This window comes from Hyla sarda, chromosome 4 (genome assembly GCF_029499605.1).
Source record: "Hyla sarda isolate aHylSar1 chromosome 4, aHylSar1.hap1, whole genome shotgun sequence".
NCBI classification, from domain to species: domain Eukaryota; kingdom Metazoa; phylum Chordata; class Amphibia; order Anura; family Hylidae; genus Hyla; species Hyla sarda.
The window spans coordinates 163675518-163703013 of NC_079192.1; the positions used below are offsets into that span (position 1 = coordinate 163675518).

The 27496-nt window shown below is 42.3% G+C and overlaps 1 protein-coding gene across 2 annotated transcripts in view; it reads right to left on the bottom strand.

Moving 5' to 3' along the window:
- Nucleotides 1-318: 318 nt before the first annotated feature.
- Nucleotides 319-27496, bottom strand: part of SORD (sorbitol dehydrogenase) — an 85824-nt gene continuing 58646 nt past the window's right edge. For both annotated transcript variants that reach the window (XM_056572565.1, XM_056572566.1), the window contains exons 7-10: nt 17789-17854; nt 17245-17420; nt 2463-2584; nt 319-2366 (exon numbers count right to left, since the gene is read on the bottom strand). In XM_056572565.1, the coding sequence (XP_056428540.1) occupies nt 2201-2366; nt 2463-2584; nt 17245-17420; nt 17789-17854 (530 nt within the window). In that variant the 3' untranslated portion in view covers nt 319-2200. The remainder of the gene's footprint in view (nt 2367-2462; nt 2585-17244; nt 17421-17788; nt 17855-27496) is intronic.

The window sequence follows — 27496 nt, forward strand, 5'->3', positions numbered from 1 at the left end:
CAGTATGGGTTTTAAACCGGAGACAAAATCGTGGTCAACCACGGTTTTGACTCCAGTTTAAAAACCGTACTGCAATCGCATACTTTTTTTAACACGGGAAAACGTATACGGTTTTCACCTTGCACATGCGCATTTGCATCCTAAAGTCTCCACCCAAGACCCCTCCCATAAAAAATGGACAAAATTTTCAAAAACGTATGTTTTTTTTTCTATAAAAACGGACGGAACTGTATGCACTAAACGCATACCGTTTACTTTTTCCCATACTGTTCCATCCGTTTTTTTGCCATACGGTTTTCTTTAGAAAAACGGATTGAAAACAGAATGGCAAAAACGTGATGTGAACCCAGCCTAAGTTAAGTTTACTGTCTATCAATATCCCCAAGCTCTGTTCTGTCACACTATGAAGAAAGTGTGAAGATTACTGACAGCTCGATAGAATGCATCAGGAGGTGAGCGGATTGTGGTATTCAATCGGTTCTGCACGTTGACCATTAGTATGTACTGGTTGTATCAAACTGCTAGATTAGAGATTTGCTTTTGGTGAATACAAGAGTAGAATACAGACTTTGCTACCTCATTGTATTCTATGGGCTGATGAATGTGTATTGACAAATAAAATAATCAGAAAAATTATTTACTCTTTTCTATCCATCATGTATTTATGCAATAGAGATTTATTTTGTTTAACTAAAATATAAATGGAACTAAATCGGGTAAAGCACCATTACACAGGCATCCGGGAGGAAGAAAAAGACAACTTACACTTGGCAAGTGGCAGATCCCTACCATTCACACAATGTAAAAAGCCTTTGGATCAAACTCTCATGGTCAACATCTTAAACCTATCTTGTCTCCTACAAACTGCCAGTTCCTCATATAGACATAAACATCAATAAAATGGAGAGCAGGCCCACTAGTCTTGTACAAACACAATCTGAATCCCAGCCAGTAGAGCAGTGAGCACATATTTCTTGGGTCCGGACAACACCATTTATCCTCTACCAGCAAGCTGTTGAAATCCCAATATCTATGAGGGCCTCTCAACAATAAAAGCTGATCTCAATGCGCAACCCTGTTTGAACTAGAAATCTAGATTCTACGAATACCAAGTCAATGGTAATGTCGTGAAGCAGAACTGTCACGATCATTTACACCTCATGTGACATTATACAGTTTATTAAAAGCATGAATCTTGCTTTCTCTACATTGACTAGGTTAGATAAAACACAGATAAAATACGGTTAGTAAAAACATGTGTTAACCATTCACATTTTAAAGTTAAGACATCATTCTGTTAATCATTACAGCTTTTTATGTTTCCAACCAACATTTTGCATAGCTCAATTTATTGTTTCCCAACCCTATTGTTCCTTAGAACTCAAGCAAACACTTCCTGAATGACACAAAGGGGGTGTTATTTTAATAGTAACAACAGCAATCTGGTTGCGGCCTGTAAGCTTAATGGAGTAAAGGTAAAGCACACACCTGAAAATTAGCCAAATATAGCACTGATAGATCATTATTGGGTGCAATATTGCAAAACATTTTGTGAAAGAAATCACAATTACCTTTATTATGACAAAAATATGCTTAAAAGTGGTTTACCAACTCACAAAGCCATCCACAGGATAGAAGATAAATATGGAACAACCCACAATCTCAATACTCCAAGTTTCCCATTATAATGGAGTGGCAGGTCATGCATGTGTGCCACCAAAGCATTCATTTTCTATGGAAACCACAGAGACACCTGAACGCTGGACTTTCCTTTCTCCAGCCGATCCCATAGGAAATTAATGGCGTGACTGCTAGCATGCGTCACCTTGCCAGTCCATAATAACCGGGCACTCTTGTCCCCATTCTTTAGATCGTGAGGGGTCTCAGCAGTCTGACCTCCTGGGATCAGATAGTTATCTACTATCCTTGGGATAAGAGGGTAACTTTGTGAGCTGGGAAAACCCCATTTAACAGGCAAGTCAAATTCTGCCATTTGATTATTACATTTATATTGCAAAACTACATGGGTTTTTATCAGTTTGGTAACACAAGGAAACTTGATCGGTGGGAATCATTAAGTTTTTTTTATAGAATAGTAAGTGTGCATGATGCACTTTTACAATCACATGCAAGATACATTTCATTTTTATTACATTACTACTAGATGTCCTCAAATGTAAAAACATATGAATTAATTATTTTATGGGTTCTGATCATACTGGTCACATTTCAGCATAACTTTCACTCCTTCTCCTCTCATTGTGGTTTCAAATGCTTCTAGAGCATTTTCTAAGGGAAAGCGATGTGTAACCAAAGGAGCCACATTCACTCTTTTAGATGCCAACATAGATATAGCCATTGGCCACCTGCAAAAATAAAAAAGATACAGTTTGTAGAGTTGCATAGAAAAAAATCATACACTTACTGTAGTTTCTAGTATTTACTGTGTTACTAGAACTTACGTATTGCAGTATCTGAAAATACCCCTGATGTCAACCTCTCGCACAGCAGCGTTTACAATAGGCACATTGACCATTGGTGGACCCATACCAACAAGTATTAAAGTCCCGCCAGAGCGTGTTGCCTGTGGATGAAAAAGTAGATTAAAAGAGACATCAACAGCCGTTTACTCTCCCTAAACACTGCTGAAAGGAACAGGACTTTCTTAGAAACTACACAACCTTATCATTTGGGGAATTCGCATGAGCCTTAACTCAATATCTCCATCTGTTAATTTGCTGGCAATGCATAACTGGAGAGTTATGCACAATTTTATACCAATGAAAAAAGAAATGGGATGAACTGGGGCTGGGCCTCTCTCTCCAAGGGCCCCATAGCAGCTGCATGGTTTTATTCTATAGTACATTGCTCTTGGAAGCCTTCATTTGAAGCTCTTGTTTCTTGACAGTACTTCTGTTAAAATGGGTTATCCAGGATAAGAATACATAGCTTTTTTCTTCCAGAAACAGCACCACTCAACTCCTCAGGTTGTTATATGTTGCGGCTAAGTTCCACTGAAGTAAATGGAGTCAAGTGGTAATACCAAAAAATATATGTTTTTTTAATCCTGGATAAGACCGTTAAGATTCTTAGTCACCGATTCCATAAAAAGCAAATGAGGCCTCTCAGATACTGTTTGTGGTATAGGCACATAAGGGCTCCGAATCTACAAATATTTTCCTTGCTCTGCTCTTCTGACACACCAAAGCAAAAGAAATGGCATTACATATGTGAATATGGCTTAAAATAGCTTTTTGCATGAGCATTTTATTTATCTGATCCCCTGTAATGCAAGTAACCCATATTTCTGTTACATGTGAACCTAGGCTTTATTTCTTTGCAGTTGACTGGAAGCCTCCTTAACCCCTTAAGGACCGGGGGTTTTTCCGTTTTTGCATTTTCGTTTTTTGCTCCTTGCCTTTAAAAAATCATAACTCTTTCAAATTTACACCTAAAAATCCATATGATGGCTTATTTTTTGCGCCACCAATTCTACTTTGTAATGACGTCATTCATTTTGCCCAAAAATCTATGGTGAAGCGGGAAAAAAAATCATTGTGCGACAAAATTGAAAAAAAAAAACGCTGTTTTGTAACTTTTGGGGGCTTCCGTTTCTACGTAGTACATTTTTCGGTAAAAATGACACCCGATATGTATTCTGTAGGTCCATACGATTAAAATGATACCCTACTTATATAGGTTTGATTTTGTCGGACTTCTGGAAAAAATCATAACTACATGCAGGAAAATTAATACGTTTAAAATTGTCATCTTCTGACCCCTATAACTTTTTTATTTTTCCGTGTATGGGGCGGTATGAGGGCTAATTTTTTGCACCGTGATCTGAAGTTTTTAACGGTACCATTTTTGCATTGATAGGACTTATTAAATTTTTAAATGATATAAAAAGTGACCAAAAATGCACTATTTTGGACTTTGGAATTTTTTTGCGCGCACGCCATTGACCGAGCGGTTTAATTAATGATAAATTTTTATAATTCGGACATTTCCGCACGCGGTGATACCACATATGTTTATTTTTATTTACACTGTGTTTTTTTTTTTTATTGGAAAAGGGGGGTGATTCAAACTTTTAATAGGGGAGGAGTTAAATGATCTTTATTCACTTTTTTTTTCACTTTTTTTTTGCAGTGTTATAGGTCCCATAGGGACCTATAACACTGCCACACTGATCTTCTATGTTGATCACTGGTTTCTCATAAGAAACCAGTGATCAACGATTCTGCCGCATGACTGCTCATGCCTGGATCTCAGGCACTGAGCAGTCATTCGGCGATCGGACAGCGAGGAGGCAGGAAGGGGCCCTCCCGCTGTCCTGTCAGCTGTTCGGGATGCCGCGATTAGCCGCGGCTATCCCGAACAGCTCGACTGAGCTAGTCGGGAACTTTCACTTTCACTTTTAGCCGCGCGGCTCAGCTCTGAGCGCGCGGCTAAAGGGTTAATAGCGCGCGGCGCCGCGATCGGCGCTGCGCGCTATTAGAGGCGGGTCCCGGCTTCACTATGACGCCGGGCCCGCCGTGATATGACGCGGGGTTACTGTGTAACCCCGCGTTATATCAGAAGAGCAGGACCAAGGACGTACCGGTACGTCCTTGGTCCTTAAGGGGTTAAAAAAACAAGCAAAAAAAAACTTAGCTTTAGCCACTGCCCACAATGGACATAAAATATCTAATGTTACCTGAGGAACATATGAGATAGTAATAGATCACTGCACTAGTAGATATTCAAGTGCTGATAAATAAAGGCATGTACCTGGCACACGTAACAGTGAATTCTTAAGCAAATCACAATTTTCTCCACTGGTGCAGATTATCAGTTACCAGTTCTTTATTTAGTTGTGTATCTACGTGATTATTAAGCTAATGTAATGTGGGTGTAATCGATGAGGCAATATCAGATACATTTTAAGGGGGAAATTTGCAAAAAGAAAAGCATTTACAAGCTCATAAAATATAAGGAAGTTTGGCTATGTCTTTCTCAATCAGATATTTAACATTTGAGCAAGTTTTTTTTTTACATGTTTAAGCAATATCTTCCTTACTAACCCAATAGAGGTACCAAGAAGTATGAAATGGACACAAAACATGCCCAGCCTAACGTAATACACAAGTCTCCAACAGTCTATAGAGACCCATCATCTCACATGCCACCCAAACTATTACAATGTCAGTAGTAAACATGTGCTCCAAACAATGTGTCTCAAAAGAGGTACAAATCCAGTAAGTCACATACAGATAAAGCAAAGGACTAGAAATAGTAAAAACCATAATAGCAATAGCATACTAGAATAGCATAAACTGTAGCAGTTAAAACACACACACATCATCAAAAGGGGTCTGCAGCTCTGCAGCTTCCCTAGGCAGCTGAGGTAAGGAAGTTCAGAAAGAAAAAAAGTAAATTTCACCTTGCAAAGGATCAGTTTTAGACTTGTTAAATTACCTTAATCCCTTAAGGATGCAGCCCTTTTTCACCTTAAGGACTGAGCCCTTTTTCGCAATTCTGACCACCGTCACTTTACGAATTAATAACGCGAAAACGCTTTTACCGAATATTCTGATTCTGAGATTGTTTTTTCGTGACATAGTCTACTTTATCTTGGAGGTCAATTTTCAGCGTTACTTGCATCCTTTTTTGGTGAAAAATCCCCAAATTTCATGAAAATTTTGAATTTTTCTAACTTTGAAGCTCTCTACTTGTAAGGAAAATGGATACTCCAAATACATTTTATTTTTCTTCACAAATAAAATATGTCCACTTTATGTTGGCATCATGCTGGGCAGTCGAGGCATGCTGAGAGTTGTAGTTTGGCAACATCTGGGGGGGCTACCATTTGGGCACCACTGTAACAGTGGTCTCCAAACTGTGACCCTCCAGATGTTGCAAAACTACAACTCCCAGCATGCCAAGACAGCCTTTGGCTGTCTGGGCATGCTGGGAGTTGCAGTTTGGCCTTCCTAGTGGTTGTCACAGTAAAGATCATTTTACTTTCACTTTCAATTCCCCCCCCCCCCCACCGTCGATTCCCTACCTGAGCAAAGATCCAGCAGGCTCCAGCGAAGATCCCAGGTCCCCAGGCATCTTCTCCTGCAGGTACGGCCTCCATCTTCTTCCCATGGCAAGCCCCTGTCCTGCGCTGCCATTGGTCAGAACTCCGTTCTGACTAATGGCAGGGGGTAGGAGGAGATCGCAGCTTTGCGACCTCACTCCTATGCCTTAGGCTGATCGGGGCTCTTGCTGACAGCTCCAATCAGCCCTATTTTCCGGGTGATCGGGTCACCAGAGACCCGATCAGCCCGGAATTGGAGAAAATCGCATGTCTGAATTTACATGCGATTTTCTCCGATCGCCGACATGGGGGGGGGGTCTCAGGGCGATGTGCCGGGGTGCCTGCTGAATGATTTCAGCAGGCATCTGACTCCGGTCCCCAACCGGCTAGCTGTGGGGACCGGATTTCCATGGGCGTATGGATACGCCCTCGGTCCTTAAGGACTCGTAATGCAGGGCTTATCCATACGCCCTGTTTCCTGAAGAGGTTAAATAGGTATAAAATATCTCTACCTCATTAGACATTTGAAGGACAAAAAAACAAATGAAATTCTCAAGATCCAAGGCTGAATCCAATCAGACTCCTGCTATTAATAGACAGGTGCATGTCCATGAAGCCACATAACTCAGGACTAATCTACGCAGTCTCGCCCACACATTTAGCATGGACCAGAATTCTTGACCATGGCAGAGGATCATGCAGGAAAGAAGTTATGGTCTAAAGAGGAGGTAGTAAGGATAGAGAAGCATTTTTAAAAGATAGGCAATGATGATCTTGCACGTAGTGTGGCAGTGTGGCAAGGAAAGGGTGTATTTCCCTTGCTAACTCTGGAGAATCCTCCACCTGTGGCCTAATTAATGAGGTATCAGAAAGGGGAAGTGTGTATAAAAAGAAAGGATACAGAATAGTTGGGGCTCTCCCTGGGAAACAGCATGTCGCTCTAGGGGGAGACACTCGGGCCCTGTTGATGAAGCACACAGCTAGAGCTGTGAGTTGCCCAAGTGACAGTGTGAACTGTGAGTTAAACAGGTTGCAGAGGCACACGTTTTATGCTGGCTGAGGGTAGCTCACCAGTTAGTAGTCAGTGACCAGACTGTCTAGGACTTTAGTTTGTTCCTGAGTTATGTTTTTTTTTTTTACCTGTAACCTGTGTAAATAAAGCTGGCGAGGTGCCAGACTTGTATGCTGAACGGTTGTCTGGCAAATTATTGCGAGGAAACGTGTCCCGTGGCGAGTGACCAGGACGATCCCAGAGCTAATCCCAGAGAAGGAATGTCACATTTGGTGGAGGATGCGGGCAAAATATTGCTAGGAGCAACCAGTGGTTGAGTTGCAGTGAAGTTGTTGTCAAGAGAAAACAACCGTGCATATTGCAAGGGTGTACTCTGTCAGAGAGGAGACAGTGGGACGAGCCCAGCTGTGGAGTACAAGAGCAGAACTGAGCCTATGGTGAAGTTGTTGCTAGGGGCAACAGATCGCATCAAGCGAGTGGGCGCTCTTTCTCACGTAAGGAGACAGGTGGACAGGCCACCTGCAGAGTGCAAATGAACTTTTGAGACTGTGTATAAAGGCGTTGCTAGGGGCAACGGAAACATTTTGTTGGCAAGCGGCTGACATTTCGGCAGAGGACTGTGTTTGCAAGGTTTGAAGTGTTGCAAGATGGATATCCTGATAAGTGCTTTGCTGCAGATGGCTGCAGTGCAAGAGGAAGCAACATTTGCAGAGTTTGAAAGGATTGCTACGCATGAGGCATGGCCCAAGACACACTGGGGAAACTTGGTGTTTGGATTCATTGGTGGAGAGGCTCAAAAAGTTTATTCTGAACTGGATCCAAAGATCTTATGGGACTATGAGAAAGTAAAAACAGAGAACCTGACTCAAGTTGGAGTAAACCAAGCTGCAGTGATGCTGGATTTAAAGTTTCAGAGCTACTTAAAGAGCAAGTGGAGCAATGTTCTGCAGCGGAGAAGCTGGTGAGAGGTGTCCAGCGCCAGCCCTTAACTGACTGGACGGCAAGAGATTCTGGAAAGACTGTTCCAGGGGTTATGGAGGCCGTGTTGAGAGACTATGGGGGAGATTTATCAAAACCTGTGCAAAGGAAAAGTTGCCCAGTTGCCCATAGCAACCAATCAGATCCCTTTCATTTTGCAGAGGCCTTGTTAAAAATGAAAGAAGCAAGCTGATTGGTTGATATGGGCAACTGGACAACTTTTCCTTTGCACAGGTTTTGATAAATCTCCCCCTATGAGACTGTACATAAGAATAATGGGACTGTACATAAAAATGCTAAGTCTGAGGGTGGTGTTTCCCTAATTGACTGTGTGAACTATGTTCAATGTGGCTCCAACCTATGTCCAGTTGTAAAATCATGTAAGGGTGGGGTACCCCTCAAAGACTGATGAGACTGTCGACACTCGGCAGATCGGACTAAAGTCTGGTGAACAGAAAATGTTGCATGCAGTTACAAAACATGCTTTGCATGAGTTAGGTCATAGTGCTATGAACTGTCCTGTAAATTCTGAACCTGTGCAATGTGACAATGTTTTTTTGTGAAAAACCCATGCCCATGTCTTATGAAGTAATGTGTACTGCTGCCAACTCTGACAGGACAAAAGAAAACCTGTGTTGGGTTGGTTGGTAGTCGATGGTAAAAAGATTATTTTTTTTCTAGAGCATATGAGTATAATAAGTCTGGTAAAGACCAGTTGTAGAAAGCCGGACCCTGTCATAGTGTCTATGCAGGCAGATATTTGGGGATTTAAAAAACTGTTCATGTCTGTTTTTCTACTCCCTATGGTACCGTGAGTCACAAGGTTGCAATAGGGCCCTCCTTGGAGTATGATGTAGTACTGGGGACGGATTTTCCATTTTTTTTCAGCAATTATGGGAAGACTGTCAGGTGACTAGAGAAGGTACACCTTATAGGCTCACAACACTTTACTTGCACAGCACACTAGTGGAGAGTTACTCAGCAGAGGCTGAGGAGTGTCAGCAGTCACTAGATGTATGTCAGATAGGGGTCTGCCAGACTGCTGGAGGAGCTGAAGACCAGACCGTGAGTCAAGTCCAAGAGGATCCAGAGACTCAAGTGACAAGTGTGCCTCTGACAAACAGAATCTTTAGTAAAAACAGAAACGGATCAGGTACAGGAACATGGGTTCCATCTGCCAGCTGAAGATGAGCCCAAGGTGGGGCTAGAGTTGCGCTGTCACCTGGAAGAAGTGACTGAGACTGAGAAAGAGGAAGCTATGCTGAACCTTGTGAATAAAGATGAGCCAAAAGGGGGGTTGAAATTGCGCGGTCATCTGGAAGAGGTGACCGGAAAAGAAGCTACAGAGATGTCTGTGGATAATGCAGAAGTACTGAAGAGAGTACATGTGGAGCTGGGGGCTGCGCTTACTGTCACAGAGTCCTGAGTGAAGGAGATGTGACATCTGGACCAGAGATGGATTGTGACCAGGAAGGTCGAACCACTGGACCAGAGGTTATTGCAGACCCAGGAGCCCTAGACCTTTCTGTTGGGCAACAGAGAGACCGTGTTGAAGTGAAAGAGAAGTCTGCCAGTGAGCAGAGAGACAGTCCATAGAGACTGTCCGGGAACTAACCTGAAGCCCAAGTGGCCAAGACCGTTGAAAAGGGGGAGACAACTCCTAAAGGTGGAGAAGAGTCGGAACAAGTTGGCTTGAAGGAAGAGACAGGATCTTGTCAGAGGACAAGAGAATGTCCCAAGGTCCAGCAGCGAGCGTAAGGAGACCGCTGTAAGTAAGAGATCTCGTAAAAAACAAGCTGGTCTTGGTAAAAAAAAAAGGGAGCAGATCCAGAACCTTGAAGAAACCTTACAGATGGTTTCTGCTAAATTGTCGCAAAAGGAAGAAGTTCATCACCTGACAGAGGAGAACGAAAAAACGCTTGCAGACTTGAATAAAGAGCAGGAAGCAAAGCTTCAGCTGCAGAAAGATATGGAGCGCCACAAAAGTGAGTTTGCGGCTCTGCAGGATGAATTGTCCCACTCCCAGGATCTTGTGACCAGCAAGTGAGAGAATTGGAGAGTGTAGCCAAGCAGATCTCATTCAAGGATGAAGTAGTGAATGTCTTGTGTGAGGCATATCTGGCTCTACAAAGTTATCACAAGGCTAGGTTGGTAGCCATGGAAGAGCTGGAGAAGGAGAAAGTGGAAATGGCTCATAAAGGTGCAGAGCCTGGAGGCGCAGAACAAAACGCACCTTAAAGGAGTAGTCCAGTGGTGACTCAGTGGTGAACAACTTATCCCCTATCTTAAGGATAGGGGATAAGTTGCAGATTGCGGGGGGTCCGACCACTGGGTCCCCCTGCGATCTCCTGTACGGAGCACCGAGAGCCTGCGGGAAGGGGGCGTGTCGACCTCCACACGAAGCGGCGGCCGACACGCCCCCTCAATACAACTCTATGGCAGAGCCGAAGCGCTGCCTTCGGCAATCTCCGGCTCTGCCATAGAGATGTATTGAGGGGGCGTGTCGGCCGCCGCTTCGTGCAGGGGTCGACACCCACTATCTGGCTAGAGAGCCAGGGCCCTGTACAGAGAGATCGCAGGGGGCCCCAGCGGTCGGACCCCCCGCGATCTCAAACTTATCCCCTATCCTTAGGATAGGGGATATGTTTTTCACCACTGGACTACCCCTTTAAGGGTGCGTTCCCACAGGGCGTATATGCAGCATATTTGATGCTGCGCAAATTTTACGGCAGCAGCGGGAAATACGCTGCATATCCCTTGCTCACTATACACACAGGGCTTTGCGGCGGCAGCCCTATGTGTGTAGTGAGTTTTGGAGGCGGGGCCATGTGCTGGCATGACTGTGACACGCGGCCCCGCCTCCAAAACTCACTACACACATAGGGCTGCCGCTGGAAAGCCCTGTGTGTATAGTGAGCAAGGGATACGCAGCGTATTTCCCGCTGCTGCCGTAAAATTTGCGCACCGTCAAATACGCTGCGTATACGCCCTGTGGGAACGCACCCTAAGTCTCACGCAGCTGCCTTGGATTCACTGGGTACTCAGCTCTCTGAACAAGAGGCACAGCTAAAAGTCTATGAGCAGAAAGTGTCCAAATGGCGCAGCTGAATAAAGACAATGAGCAGATGAGAGAACAACTGCTGTCCCTGGAGGATACTGTCAAAAACTTGACAGAATTGCTGAAAAGTGAGAAGTTGAACTCTGCTAAGCTCAAGAGTGAGCAGCAGAAAAGTTTAAAGCTGGAAGGGGACATGAAGGTCCTAAAAAAAAATCAGAGACCAAGCTATAGTAGAACTAGCTAACGAGAGGTTAAAAGTGTCTCAGATGGAAACTGAGGCCAAAGCCAAAGCCATCCATGTAAAAGAAGAAAAACTGCTTGTGGGGCAAAAGCTACTGGAGACGGGGATGCTTTCTCTAAAAGTGGCGGAGTCTGAACAATGGAGTCAAGAAACAGAGTCTGAAGATCATGAGAAGAAGCCATATGAGAGGTCCTCTGAAGCTGAGACTGAGGTGAAACCATATGGGAAGTCCTCTGAAGCTGAGGTGAAATCATATGGGAAGTCCTCTGAAGCTGCAGAGATATTGACATTGGATGGTGAAAATGCTGAGACAGAGAAGTTCTCTGAGGCACAAGTTAAACCAGAGATAAGTGAAGAAGCTGCAGGTAAAGTCAGTGATACATCTGAAGGTGCAAAAAAAAAAGGCCTAAAGGAACCAAGAGTTCTCAGCCTAAAGATGAACCTGTGAAGGTCGGTGTCCCTAAAGAAAGGGCTAATAAGAAAGCAGAGTCCGTAAAAAGAGGTCACTGTGATAGAAGACTGGGTTGTGGTAGAAACCCTGAGAGGCACTGGATTAGTTCCAGAAAACACCAGAGAAAGTCAGCAGAAGTAGAATTTGGAGAAGAGTCCGTCTCAAGGAGAAGATGGACAGGTGCATTAAAGGGAAGCCTCCTGAAATTGTGGAGGATGTCTTAGAAGTCCTGCAAATGGGTGATACAGGCTCGGTTGGCCACCAGTAAAGTTCGGGCGATGGTCATACTGTTGACAGAAGACGACAAAGGCCTGGAGCATCTGCCTTGTCCAAAGGAGACCAAAAGTCTTGAGCTCGGTTGCGAATGAATGAAGGGTGCACCATTGAAGTGGTGCAGATAAAATCTGCTGAAGAAGGAAGCCAAGTGCCTCAAAACCTGTTGGATGGAGTTGTTCAATGAAAAGGAAAGGCAGTTGGACTCTTCCTTTTGAATACAAGTGCTCCTTCCCGGTGGTCTGAGCAGGGGGAGGGGGGGGGATATTTGGTAGTGTGGCAAGGAAAGGGTGTATTTCCCTTGCTAGCTCTGGAGAATCCTCCACCTGTGGCCTAATTAATGAGGTATCAGAAAGGAGAAGTGTGTTTAAAAGGAAAGGAAACAGAATAGTTGGGTCTCTCCCTGGGAAACAGCATGTCGCTGTAGGGGGCCTGTTGAGGAAGCACACAGCTGGAGCTGTGAGTGGCCCAAGTGATAGTGTGAACTGTGAGTAAAACAGGTTGCAGGGGCACATGTTTTATGCTGGCTAAGGGTAGCTCACCAGATAGTAGTCAGGGAATGCTTCCATGTGTAGTCAGTGACCAGACGGTCTAGGACTTTGGTTTGTTCTTGAGATATGTTTTGTTTTACCTGCATCCTGTGCAAATAAAGCTGGCGAGGTGCCAGACTTGTATGCAGAACGGTTGTCTGGCAAGTTATTGCGAGGAAACGTGTCCCGTGGCAAGTGACCAGGATGATCCCAGAGCTAATCTCTGAGACGGAATGTCACAGTAGGTAGAGATTTTTTTTTTAGGTCATGGCAAAGAATATTGAGATTCCCAAGTTTCATTAGAGTAGGCTAGTAGCACCTAGACTGGAGGATTGCTCCTCTAGAAGGAAAGTGTTAGTACTTTGTAAACACAATCTGTGTCCTAAAGCTCCAAACAAATATATAATATGTCGCCTAAGCTTTTCAGAGCTCTACTTCTGCTCCACAATGATATCTTAGGTAACACACATTTTGGTGGATGGCAATTAAACAGCTGAACCAATAAGATATATGCAATAGTAGAAAAATTCCCTTAGGGAATAACTCCCGATACAGACGTTTGTTTCTTCAACATCTTGCATGATTAAGGGGGTCCGCCCCTGAAATGTTGTGCTGGGACCTGGGAACGGATAATGTTGAAACTTCTGCATGCAATGATTTAACATAACACCTGTCTTGTAAGAAAACTTCTTCCAAAGGAATAATAAAAAGAAGAAAACCAAGATGATGAAGAAACTGTTGCATATATCTTATCATTCAGCTGTTGTGTTGCCGCCCAACAAAATGTGTGTTAGTACTTTCACCGTTCTGCGTCATCCAAGATGAAGGGCAGGGAGGCAGACGTATGTGCAGACTCAAAAATGCGTTTATAGCCATGATCAGAGCCATTACCTCTGGCAAGCCTACTAAGTCAGCCACAATTTATCTTTGATTGTCAGCAGACCAAAAGCCATGGGCCAAAGTAGATAAAGGGGTTTCCTTTAAATGGGCACTCTCATTAAAACTAATTTTTGCTATTGCACTTCTTATAGTAAATTTAAAAAAAAATCTAATATACTTTGTTTAACCCCTTGGGGACGGAGCCCATTATGACCCTAAGGACGGGAGTATTTTTTTCAAATCTGACCACTGTCACTTTAAGCATTAATAACTCTGGGATGCTTTTACTTATAAATTTGATTCCGAGACTGTTTTTTCGTGACATATTCTACTTTATGGTAGTGGTAAATTTTTGTCGATACTTGCATCAATTCTTGGTAAAAAATTTCAAAATTTGATGAAAAATTTGAAAATGTTGCATTTTTCTAACTTTGAAGCTCTCTGTTTGTAAGGAAAATAGACATTCCAAATACATTATATATTGATTCACAAATACAATATGTCTACTTTATATTTGCATCATAAAGTTGACATGTTTTTACTTTTGGACGACATCAGAGGGCTTCAAAGTTCAGCAGCAATTTTCCAATTTTTCACAAAATGTTCAAAATCGGAATTTTTCAGGGACCAGTTCAGTTTGAAGTGGATTTGAAGTGCCTTCAAATGAGAAATACCCCACAAATGACCCAATTATAAAAACTGCACCCCTCAAAGTATCCAAAATGACATTCAGTAAGTTTGTTAACCCTTTAGGTGTTTCACAGGCATAGCAGCAAAGTGAAGGAGAAAATTCAAAATCTAAATTTTTTACACTCGCATGTTCTTGTGTTTGAATTTTTACAAGTGGTAATAGGAGAAAAAGCTCCCCAAAATTTGTAACCCAATTTCTCTCGAGTATCGAAATACCTCACATGTGTATGTCGAGTGTTCGGCGGGCGCAGTAGAGGGCTCAGAAGGGAAGGAGCAACGATGGGATTTTGGAGAGCGAGTTTTGCTGAAATGGTTTTTGGGGGGTATATCACATTTGTGAAGCCCCTATGGTGCCAGAACAGCAGAAATCCCCACATGGAAACTACACCCCTCAAGGCACGTAACAAGGGGTCCAGTGAGCCTTAACACCACGCAGGTGTTTGATGACTTTTCGTTAAAATGGGATGTGTAAATGAAAAAAAAATTTTTTCACTAACGTGCATTTTTTTTTCCCATTTACCAGTTTTACAAAGTGTTATGGGAGAGAATGCCCCCCAAAATTTGTAACCCCATCTCTTCTGAGTATGGAAATACCCCATGTTAGGATGTAAAATGCTGCAGGTGAACTACAATGCTCAGAAGAGAAGGAGCGCCATTGAGCTTTTGGAAAGAGAATTCGTTTGGAATGGTAGTCAGGGGCCATGTGCGTTTACAAAGCCCCCTGTGGTGCCAGAACAGTGGACCCCCCCCACATGTGACCCCATTTTGGAAACTACACCCCTCACAGAATTTAATAAGGGGTGCAGTGAGTATTTACACCCCACTGGCGTTTGACAGATCTTTGGAACAGTGGACTGTGCAAATGAAAAATTGCCTTCAGGGGGATCGTAGTTGTCTTAGACAACCGCGATCGCCCTTCTATTCCGGGTCACCATAGACCCGTAATGACCCGGAATCGGCACAAATCGCAAGTGTGAATTCACTTGCGATTTGCGCCGATAACCGACATGGGGGGGGTCTAATGACCCCCCTGGACATTTGCACGGGGTGCCTGCTGATGCCGGAGACCGAAATTCCCACGGGCGTATGGATACGCCCTTCGTCCTTAAGTACCAGGACGCAAGGGCGTATCCATACGCCCTTCGTCCCCAACAGGTTAAAAAAAATGTATGTGTGTTTAAAAAAGGCTGCCACTAGGTGTCTCCCTACTTGTCAAGAGCACATTTACCCCCCCACCCATCTTTTGCATAGACATTGGACTCCTGCTGGCCTGGCAGAAGTCCAAACACAGGAAATGCAGTCTGGAGTGCAGTCTGCAACCAACAGCCGTTTGCTGTAGGTTGCAGAGTGGGGGAAGAGGTTCTCCCCTGTATGACTTCAGATGATGTCACACCTCCTGGGTAATGCCCCTTACCAGCCTGTGAACCTGAACCTGAGGCTGAGCAGAAAATACAGAGCAATATCAAGGTAGAAAATTAACAAATAATAAAAATAAAGGCAGGGGGTGGTTTATCATGATGGGGCAGTGTACTGGGAGGATTGTAATGAGGGGTACTCTCTAAGCCTTCCGTGCTCTGAGTATTAGCATCCTTCAATTTGCCAGTATGGGTACCCTCTCATGGCTACAAGTAAAACATAAGAAGGGTCTCAGAAGAGGCAGCGAGATTAGAAGAACAGTGGGGTGTTTAAGCAAGAGTAACACAGACTGATGCAGCAGGATCCACTTGAAGATGCGGGACCATGTGGCAGGCCCCATGAGCGCCAGCAGCTGAAACAGTTACAGGGCAGTCATTAGGACACTGCAGGACTTTATGCACAGGACACCAGTGTTAGAACCGAGCAGGTGGCAGGGTAGTAGAGATTCAGAGGGCTGACATGGACACAAAAAGGAATGGTACACAATGGTACCCACAAAACAATCAGCAAGGAAGTCTCCAGGGACCAAAACTGGGAAAAAGGGACACCAAAAAGGTTCTTCAGGCCTAGAAGAATCCAATGAGGTGCTGGAGAAGGATAACAGAGAAGGATTCTAGGAGCTCATTCCCCCCCCAATAAGTGTGGCTGTTTCTGATAGGAATAGGCTATGGTCTATAAGCTACAAGTAATATTTAGAATGAACTGTAAAATGAGGATAAATACATTCATGATATCCAACAAAAGCTCCTCCAGATTCATAGAAAATCCTGCATGCGATAACTTTTTTTTTCCATGGACACTGGAATAAAGCTTCCCCATTTCTACAGGATGTGCAGGAATTTGTAGATGGTTGGCAAAACATACAGATGAAATAAACTTTGACTGATAAAGCAAAAATATCGGCTAAAGCATTATAATAAATAATTAAAATAAAATAAAATAATAAATAATAATAATTCCTGAAGCAACCAACGAGGTGAAAAAACACTACACTGCTAGCACTAGTCCTAAAATATATACATTCTTATGGGTTTGAAGAGTAAAAGTGCTATGGTGATAAAGCAATAAGGTCACGCTTATTTTTTTTATGATGCATTTCATGTTCTAGTTCTTTGGAAGTAGAATTTCTTTGGAAGTAATATTGACTTCATGACTAACATTTTTATCAGCTGAGATTAAACTAGGTGTAATGTATTGCCCTTACGAATGACCCTCATGGTAATATTGACCAAAAATTAATGGCCATCTCCAATTTGCTTTAAGTACAACATTTTATTAACCAAATAAATCTTGTGCCCTCTACCATGACACATTGAGGTGTTGTGTCGTTGCCTAGAAACAACATATACAAATATATTTCAATATAAAACCTGTATTATTACTTAACTGGTATCGCATTCCAGTCGTGATGAAATGATGTTATCATAATGCATGAGATGGTGACGCCCTACCAAAGTTGTACATGAATTATGCACTTAGGGTTGTGAACCTTCAAAAGATTAGTAATGCCAACAGTCCTAAGCAAGAATCTGCCATTATACATGTTGAGTAATAAAAAAATGAATAAGGAGCACAAACAAGCCTTGGTAATGTACGCCATGCAGCAAAATGCTAGTTAAAATTCTCAAAATGAATTTGCAACTACTTACATAGATTCCTGTTTGTACACAAACTTCAGCCCCAGTGCATTCAATAGTGATCTCAGGCATGCATCCTAATAACTCTTCAACTTTCTGAGCAGTCTGCTGAGGGGTCTCTTTGGCAACTTGCAAAATAAAATCTGCTCCCACTTCTTTGGCTTTTATTAGTCTTGACGGTGATAAATCTGAGGGAATTTTTTTTATAAGCATGAGCATTGGTAAGAAAGAAGTGTGACCAAGTTAAAAGCAAAGTTTGAGAAAGCCATAAATAAAATCCAACAAAACATAAATAAAAAATAAAAAAAAACACAAGCTGACAGTTGTAGTCCTATAACAAAAATATACATTAACAGAAGTGAACATATTAACATGACTTTAATGGGAACCACAATTTTCCACAGAGGCAGCTCTAAGAACAATTTCTAAAACCTGCTTGTGTGGTCTGATCATGGAATAAATGTCCATGCAACATGTCAAAAGTATTTTAGAATGATAGTAATGCTTAAATAAGTAGATGAATACAAATATGAAAACACTACTTTTACTTTCTTACCACTTATAACTACTTGGGACGCTCCCATCATCTTTGCGACAATTAGAGAAACAAGGCCAATAGGTCCTAAAAAGATTTTAAACAATAAAAAAAAAAAAAAATGTAACAAAAATATACATATATCAAGAAGCAATCAAAACAGCATCCAGAAGAAAGAAAAGTATAATGCAGTTAGTATAGGTTTATCTTTATGCAAAAAAGGATAAACAGACAAACAAACAGTAACCATGTTTTTGTTTTACTGAGGATCAGATGAAGTCTGTTTATAGGCATGGTGACCAGTCACAGTTTTATCAGGGTTGTCCTGTTATTGGGACTGCTGTCCCTGTGTCCAGAAAGGAACTTTCGGTACACAGGGCTGTCCTGGTTTTTCCCTCCGCCACTTTGAATATGCAGTGGCTGCCAAAACTTAGTGCACTCAGGCACTTCAATGACGTTCCAGGTGCCGAGTCTGAAGAAGTCAGGGTTAGAAACTGCAACTTGCAGAGGTTGAAAACTAGGACCCTCTTGGCGCTCACCTGATGAAAGAATTAGCCGTGGAGGACAGTGGATAAAATATTCAACATTACTTTACTCAGCGCTAAAGACTACGCGTTTCAAGGGGTGGGACCCCCTCTTCATCAGGTCATCTGATAGGATAGATGTCATACACGTCATATATATACGGGGGAAAAGCCCGCAAAACAATATATTAATAAATTCAAATATACAAATAGCATATGTAAAATCGCAGAATAACAATAATCATGATATACACCCTTTATGGATGAAAGGTGTTTTCAAGTACGGATAAAATATCATTATAAGAAAAATAATAAAAATAAAACATGTGGACCCATTCCTCTTGGAGTCTCTTGATCTAACATAGTTAGCTAATAGGTATGCGATGGCTAAAGAGCAAAAACACAGGGCTGCTTACCAAAGACGGCACAGCACACATCGTGGCCAAGACAGGGATGGGAGACGACCCGCAGCCAAAAAAACGGCCCAGCCGCAGCAAGAGGGCCATCGCCAAGCCGAGGAAAAAACAAACACCGGCTGCTCCAGCCGACACACACATCCACGGTAGGCGACATAAATATTGTGTCAAGTCGGTCGCTCTCATCCAGCGAGCTCATATCAACATACATACATATAGAAAACCGATAATGCTATTAAAAAAGGTAGTACAAAAATTCCCACAAAATATCCAATTTAGACATAAAAACAAAATAATAACTGATGATTATTAGATTCTAGACGCTCAATGGGGTGAATAGTAGTTTTAACAGACAAGTTCAGTAATCTCATTCAAGCCGAACGGTTGCAGGGAATGTAATGTATAGATCCAATACATTTCCTTACGGCATAGAACCTCAAATCGATTCGGTACTGATATTGGAATATGTTCAATTGGCATAATTGTAATTAAATTAGATTCTTCTAATTTATGTGTTAGTGCAATATGACGTGAAAGACCATGTTGTAAAAACCCTTTTTTAATATTGTTGCGATGTTGATTCAAACGTAGATGTAGTTGTTGGCTTGTACGTCCAACATATTGTCTGCCGCATTTGCAGGTTATTAAATAGATGGTAAAGGAAGTTTGACAATCCATATGGGTTTTTATGGGATATTTCTCTCCAGTGTGGGTACTTGAAAAGCTGGTGCTCCCATGGTTGATCGACCGGCAGCACAGGCATCTAGATTTGCCGCATTTGAACACTCCTTTCTTGGCTAAAGAGCCGGAGGTCCTAATTGGATTTATAGTCGATGTAAGTTTATTTCTGCGACTCGGGGCAATAATGTTGCGCAGGGAAGGGGCCCTACGGAAAGTGATGCCAGGTTTATTGGGTAGTGTTTTTCCCAAATAGGGATCTGATCTTAAAATTCCCCAATGTTTCTGAAGGATCTTCTTAATCAAAAAATGTCCTCCTGAATAGGTGGTAATGAAATTATTCCTGTATTTTTGTCCCCCTGATATCAATGGTGGATTAATAGAACTTGATTCAGACACTGAGTCGGATGTGATTTCGGACGAGGGAAGGCAATCGTCTTGGGTAAGATTTAATGCTCGAAAATATGCATTTTTAATAAGTTCATTTGGGTAACCTTTTTCCAGGAACCGGTGTCTTAAACTTTTTACTTGTTTCTTAAAAGTTGAAAGATTGGTACAGTTCTTCCTTATACGTCGGAACTGTCGTAATTGCCACGAACTTGTGGCAAATGAAATTCGAAAATTCCCGACAGTGATTCCACCACACTCCAAAGAAGGGCTCCTAACTAAGAAAGAAAAGATGGCTCTGAAAAGAATCAAAGAAAACACAGATATTATAATTCGGACAAAGGAGGGGGGATTGTCATCCAAGATTTTGTGGATTATGAGAAGGAAGCATTCAAGATTTTGGGAGATCCCATCTATTACGAGAGAACCAGTGGGGATCCATTCCCACAACTCCAGAAAACTATTCTTAATCTGATAAATGACAGTTTTAGTAGGAATCTGATCACAAAAAAAAAAGAAATTTTTATACATTCAGAATCCCAGTGTTCCTTTCTATTACCATCTTCCCAAAGTTCACAAGAACGCTACCCACCCCCCAGGTCTACCGATAATCTCTGGGATTAATAGCCCAACGAGTAACATCTCGCAATATCTTAACTTGATTCTGCAACCACACGTACAAAAACTTCCGAGTTATTTGAAAAACTCGGACGATCTTATCCTCCTCCTGAAAAATCATCTATGAGAGGATAACATGATCTTTCTAATTATGGACGTCACCGCTCTCTATAGCAATATAGATCATGATCTAGGTATATCTAGTACCCGATCATTTTTAGAGAATGATTCTGACATGACACGTGAGCAGATTCCTTTTTTGTTACAGTGTCTGGAATTAATTTTGAAAAATAATTTTTTTTATTTTCAATGGCGGAACCTTCCACCAAAAGAAAGGCACGGCGATGGGGACCCGAATGGCCCCCTAGTACGCAAACCTTTTTATGGGGGTTTTTGAGGACACCTGGATTAGATCCAACCCCCTTTTTCAAAAGCATGTAGTGATGTATAAAAGATATATAGACGATTTGTTTGTCCTATGGAGAGGCACCCCGACACAAATACATAAATAGCAACAATTGAGGTATAACTCTAACTCCGAATTATTCCACCATTTCCATCGAGTTTTTAGATCTTTCCATCTCACACACCGGTAGAGAGATAACTACAGAAACGTATTTTAAGCCGGTAGATTCCAATAGTTACATGCCTTTTTCCAGTGGACATTATCATAAATGGAAAGTTAATATTCCTTATGGACAGTTCCGACGTATAAGGAAGAACTGTACCAATCTTTCAACTTTTAAGAAACAAGCAAAAAGTTTAAGACACCGGTTCCTGGAAAAAGGTTACCCAAATGAACTTATTAAAAATGCATATTTTCGAGCATTAAATCTTACCCAAGACGATTGCCTTCCCTCGTCCGAAATCACATCCGACTCAGTGTCTGAATCAAGTTCTATTAATCCACCGTTGATATCAGGGGGACAAAAATACAGGAATAATTTCATTACCACCTATTCAGGAGGACATTTTTTGATTAAGAAGATCCTTCAGAAACATTGGGGAATTTTAAGATCAGATCCCTATTTGGGAAAAACACTACCCAATAAACCTAGCATCACTTTCCGTAGGGCCCCTTCCCTGCGCAACATTATTGCCCCGAGTCGCAGAAATAAACTTACATCGACTATAAATCCAATTAGGACCTCCGGCTCTTTAGCCAAGAAAGGAGTGTTCAAATGCGGCAAATCTAGATGCCTGTGCTGCCGGTCGATCAACCATGGGAGCACCAGCTTTTCAAGTATCCACACTGGAGAGAAATATCCCATAAAAACCCATATGGATTGTCAAACTTCCTTTACCATCTATTTAATAACCTGCAAATGCGGCAGACAATATGTTGGACGTACAAGCCAACAACTACATCTACGTTTGAATCAACATCGCAACAATATTAAAAAAGGGTTTTTACAACATGGTCTTTCACGTCATATTGCACTAACACATAAATTAGAAGAATCTAATTTAATTACAATTATGCCAATTGAACATATTCCAATATCAGTACCGAATCGATTTGAGGTTCTATGCCGTAAGGAAATGTATTGGATCTATACATTACATTCCCTGCAACCGTTCGGCTTGAATGAGATTACTGAACTTGTCTGTTAAAACTACTATTCACCCCATTGAGCGTCTAGAATCTAATAATCATCAGTTATTATTTTGTTTTTATGTCTAAATTGGATATTTTGTGGGAATTTTTGTACTACCTTTTTTAATAGCATTATCGGTTTTCTATATGTATGTATGTTGATATGAGCTCGCTGGATGAGAGCGACCGACTTGACACAATATTTATGTCGCCTACCGTGGATGTGTGTGTCGGCTGGAGCAGCCGGTGTTTGTTTTTTCCTCGGCTTGGCGATGGCCCTCTTGCTGCGGCTGGGCCGTTTTTTTGGCTGCGGGTCGTCTCCCATCCCTGTCTTGGCCACGATGTGTGCTGTGCCGTCTTTGGTAAGCAGCCCTGTGTTTTTGCTCTTTAGCCATCGCATACCTATTAGCTAACTATGTTAGATCAAGAGACTCCAAGAGGAATGGGTCCACATGTTTTATTTTTATTATTTTTCTTATAATGATATTTTATCTGTACTTGAAAACACCTTTCATCCATAAAGGGTGTATATCATGATTATTGTTATTCTGCGATTTTACATATGCTATTTGTATATTTGAATTTATTAATATATTGTTTTGCGGGCTTTTCCCCCGTATATATATGACGTGTATGACATCTATCCTATCAGATGACCTGATGAAGAGGGGGTCCCACCCCTTGAAACGCGTAGTCTTTAGCGCTGATTAAAGTAATGTTGAATATTTTATCCACTGTCCTCCACGGCTAATTCTTTCATCGGGTGAGCGCCAAGAGGGTCCTGGTTTTCATCCTCTGCAAGTTGCAGTTTCTAACGCTGATTTCCCCGACCGCTACTGTGGAACACAGAGACGGGTAGGATCCAGGCTGCTTCCCGACTTCTCACCCTATCATTGGGTTACAAGCATCAATAGGTGTTGTGCTCTAAGCATAACACCCTCAGGTGAGCGGTTATCCTTACTGCTGCTTCCATTTATCTCTGTACTATCGGAGTAACGGCACATGTCCTTTGCGCTTTTGTCTGTTTTATTTCTTTTTCATATTGTACAAGTCTGAGTCTGAAGAAGTAGAACAAACAAACAAACAGCAGGATGTGCAGGCCAGCCAGGATGGTAAGTGACAGGCATGACACCTTCGGCGCTCCAACCACTGCTCCTACAGTCTAGGGACCTACTGTGATAGGTCATTGCAGTAGGTCCTTCCCCGTTCCTCTGGTCCAGGGAAGGACCTACTACAGTGGTTGGCACACAAAAGCAAGGTAGCACAGACATACTGCCTGCAGCCATATACTGGGGGGGTCTACAAATATATATATGGAGGCACAGAGAGGGCTTACTAGATATGGGAGTACTGAGGGGGCCTACAGAAAACAAAAAACAAAACTAAAAGTAGAAAATGGTGAATTATACTCACCGATAATTCCTTTTCTGCAAGTCTCCACGACAGCACCCGTGAGATTATCTCCTCCTCCTGATTGGGACAGGAAAAAACACTGAGAGGTTAAATTCCCCACCCCTTCCTGTCCACACCAGTGTATTTATAAAGAACACCAAAGGAAATGAAAAAAGTGCACCAAAAAACACTATAATAAAAAAACCAAAGGGCGGGATGTATGGGTGCGGTCGTGGAGACTTCCAGAAAAGGAATTATCGGTGAGTATAATTCACATTTCCCCCCACGTCTCCACGACAGCACCCATGAGAAATACCAAAGAATTTATTAGAGAGGGACTACAGCACTGAGAACTTTACGTCCAAAGGCCATATCCTCAGAAGACAAAATGTGAACTCTATAATGTCTGGAAAAGGTATGAAGGTTTTTCCAAGTGGCAGCTTTGCAAATCTGTTCTACAGAAGCTTCAGCTCTCTCTGCCCATGATGAGGAAATTGCTCTAGTAGAATGGGCCTTCAATTGTCTAGGAGGGGCTTTTCCTCTGGTCACATAAGCTTCTGAAATTGCGGTCTTAATCCATCTGGCTATAGAACTACTAGAGGCTTTCTTTCCTCTATTAGGGCCAGCAAACTGAATAAACAGATTGTCATCCTTCCTCCACTTACTAGTTCTTTTAATGTAGATGAGGACAGCTCTTATAACATCCAAAAGACTATATGATTTTTCTAAGTCATTTTTTGGATCTGAACAGGAGGATGGAACCACAATATCATGTGATCTATGAAGGTAGAGACAACCTTAGGGAGGAAGTTAGGATCAAGCTTAAAAATGATTTTGTCATCCAAAATTCTGATATAAGGCTCTCGGATAGAAAGAACCTGGATCTCACCTAGCTGTAGTGATGGCGATTAAAAATATAGCTTTGAGAGTTAAAACATTTTCAGAAATAGAATCCAGAGGCTCAAAGGGATCCAAAGGAAGAGCCTAGAACTCTATTTAAATTCCACTAAGGACAGATATTTAAAGTCATAGGTCTGAGTCTGCTGGACGCTTTAATAAACCTTGAAATCCACGTTATCAGCCAATTTTACATGACACTGAGAGCAGAAACCTGTACTTTGAGGGTACTAGGTGAAAGACCTAAATCAAATCCCTGCTGAAGGAAGTCTTGAATTTTAGGAATCACCGGAGTGTTGATAGAAAAAGAATCCCCACACCAAGAGATAAATTTCTTCCAGGTTTTAGTATAGATTCTACAGGTAGTATCTTTACGGCTAGATAGAAGGGTATTTACTACCTTTTCAGAGAAATCTTCCTTCAGCAGATTGGACTTTTCAATTTCCATGCTGTCAAGCTGAGGTTTCAGATCCTTTTGAAGAGGAAGGCAGATGGGATCCTCTACAGCCAGAGTCTTTAATAGAGAGAACCAGCTCCTCTTTGGCCAGTATGGAGCTACTAGGATTAGAATGCAATGATAGTTCATTAGCTTCTGAAGGACCCGAGATATTAGCGGCAGGGGAGGAAATGCGTATCCCATACTGAATGTCCAATCCTGAGCTAATGCATCTACTGCTAGCAGAGAGTCCCTTGGATTTAGGGAATAGAATAGATCCACCTTGTGATTTCTCTTGGTTGCAAACAGATCAATTTGAGGAACACCCCATCTCTCCGTAATCCTCCTGAATGCCCACGGAGCTAGAGACCATTCCCCTGGGTCTAATGTGTGTCTGCTCAGGAAGTCCGCCTCCAAGTTCCAGACCCCTTTGAGATGGACTGCTGAGATAGAAAGCACCCTGTTTTCTGCCCAAGAAAATATTTGATGCAAAATTGACTGGAGAGCTGTGTATCTTGGACCTTCCTGACGCCTTATAAAGGCCACTGCAGTCATGTTGTCCGAGTAAATGAGGATATAGCGATTTCTGCAGATCTCCTCCAACTCTTGGAGTGTCATCCATATTGCCAGTAGCTCTCTGAAGTTGGAAGATTTTCTTGCTGTCTGAGGATCCAATTTCCCTTGGACTACTCGAGACTCTGAGTGAGCACCCCATCCTGCTGCACTAGCATCCGTTGTTATGAGTAACTGGTTTGACGGAAACCAACTTACTCCCTTCTCTATATTCTTCTTGAATGTCCACCATCTTAGATGGGTTTTTACTTGAGTGGTAATTATCACTCTTCTGTCTAAAGCTTTCTGAGGCTTGTCCCAAATGGCTAGGATCCACTTTTGTAGAGGCCTGGAGTGAAACTGAGCCCAAGCTACTGATTGGATGCATGATGTCATATGACCTAGAGTGGACATTGCTGTCCTGATTGTACAGGAATGGAGGCTTAGAAACCTGGAGACTAATGCCTGCAGCAATACCCTTTTGGAATCCGGAAGAAAGGAGGTCTGGATCCTTGAATCCAAAAGGGTACCTAGGAAATTTTTCCTCTGACTGGGAATAAGATCTGATTTGTCTAGATTTAGGATCCAACCCAACTTCTGGAGAACAAATATAGCTCTCTGTAAATGAAGTTCCAGTTGAGGAACTGAGTCCGCCGCTATCAGTATGTCGTCTAGATAAGGGATAATTAGAATAGACTCCTTCCTGAGAAGGGCAACCACCTCTGCTAAGACTTTGTGAAAATTCGAGGCGCAGATGACAGGCCGAATGGGAGATAGACAAAGTGGCAGACCCTGGACCCCCACTGGATGGCAAATCTTAAATATTTTTGGGAATTTGAATGGATGGGAATGTGGTAATATGCATCGCAAAGATCAATAGTCGCCATCACCGCCCCCTCCTTTATTAACTGAACTGCAGACTTCACAGTTTCCATCTTGAATTTTTTGTAAACCACAAATTTGTTCAGGGGTTTCAGGTTTATAATTGTACGGAACTTCCCGTTTGGTTTGGAAACCAAAAACAGGGAAGAATAATGACCTAGGCCCCTCTGAAGGAGAGGAACCTCCTGGATAGCATCCAGGGAGAAAAGGTCCCGAACACCCTTGAGAACCAATTTCTAATTTTTTTTTACTCTGCTGAGTAACAACATACCTTGGAGGGGGAGGTGATGACAACTCGACCCGGAGGCCCTGAGATATTATCTCTACTATCCAGGGATTGGGAATTAGTGACTCCTAAACCGAGGCAAAATGGGAAAGCCTTGCCCCCACTGGCCTGGCGTCTTGCTTAGGGTTGGAAGAGGACTGACCGGGGTTAGTAAAGATATTTCTACTCCTACTGCCCTTCCTGTAAGACCAACGTCCTGTTTTCCCTTTACCTCCTCTGAAGGAATGGTCTGATTGGGAAAAAAGACGAAAAGGAGACTTTTTAGGTTGGACCTTATCTAAGGGCAATCCTTTTTCCAGAATAGAATCCAACTCTGGACCAAACAAAAATTTTCCATGAAAAGGAAGGGAGCAGAGTTTACTTTTTGAAGTCATGTCTCCCGACCAAGATTTTAACCACAGTACACGCCTAGTGGTAGTGGACAAAACAGCAGTACGAGAAGCAAGTTTTACCGATTCTGCAGAGGAATCAGATAAAAAATTAGATGCGATCTTAAGCAGAGGTAAGGATTCCAAAATCTGGTCCTTAGAGGTATCAGACTGGAGGTGGTATTCCAACTGGTCTAACCAAACTCCTAAAGTCCTGGCTACACAGGTAGAGGCTATACTAGGCCTTAACAGTGAGGAAGCAGCCTCCTGGGACCTTTTAAGCAAACTCTCTGCCTTTCTATCCATTGGATCTTTAAGTTGTGTAGCATCCTCGAAAGGCAGAGAGGTACGCTTTGCAACTTTAGCAAACGGGATATCTACTAATGGTATCATGTCCCAGGTAGTAGAGTCTGTAACATCAAAGGGATAACACCTTTTTAGACCCCTAGGAATAAAGGCATTCTTTCTGGCTTAGCCCATTCATCTTTAATAATTTTATGCAAATTTGTATGAACAGGGAAAGTACAGGGTTTCCTGTCTCCTAGGCCTCCAAAAAGGTCATCCTGTATAGACTTAGTCTCCTGAACTTCCTCTAAATTCAAGGTAGTACGGACAGACTTAATTAAGGATTCTATATCATCAGAATTAAACAAGAATTTTTTCAAAGAGGAATCTTCCTCTTCATGAGGATTTTCC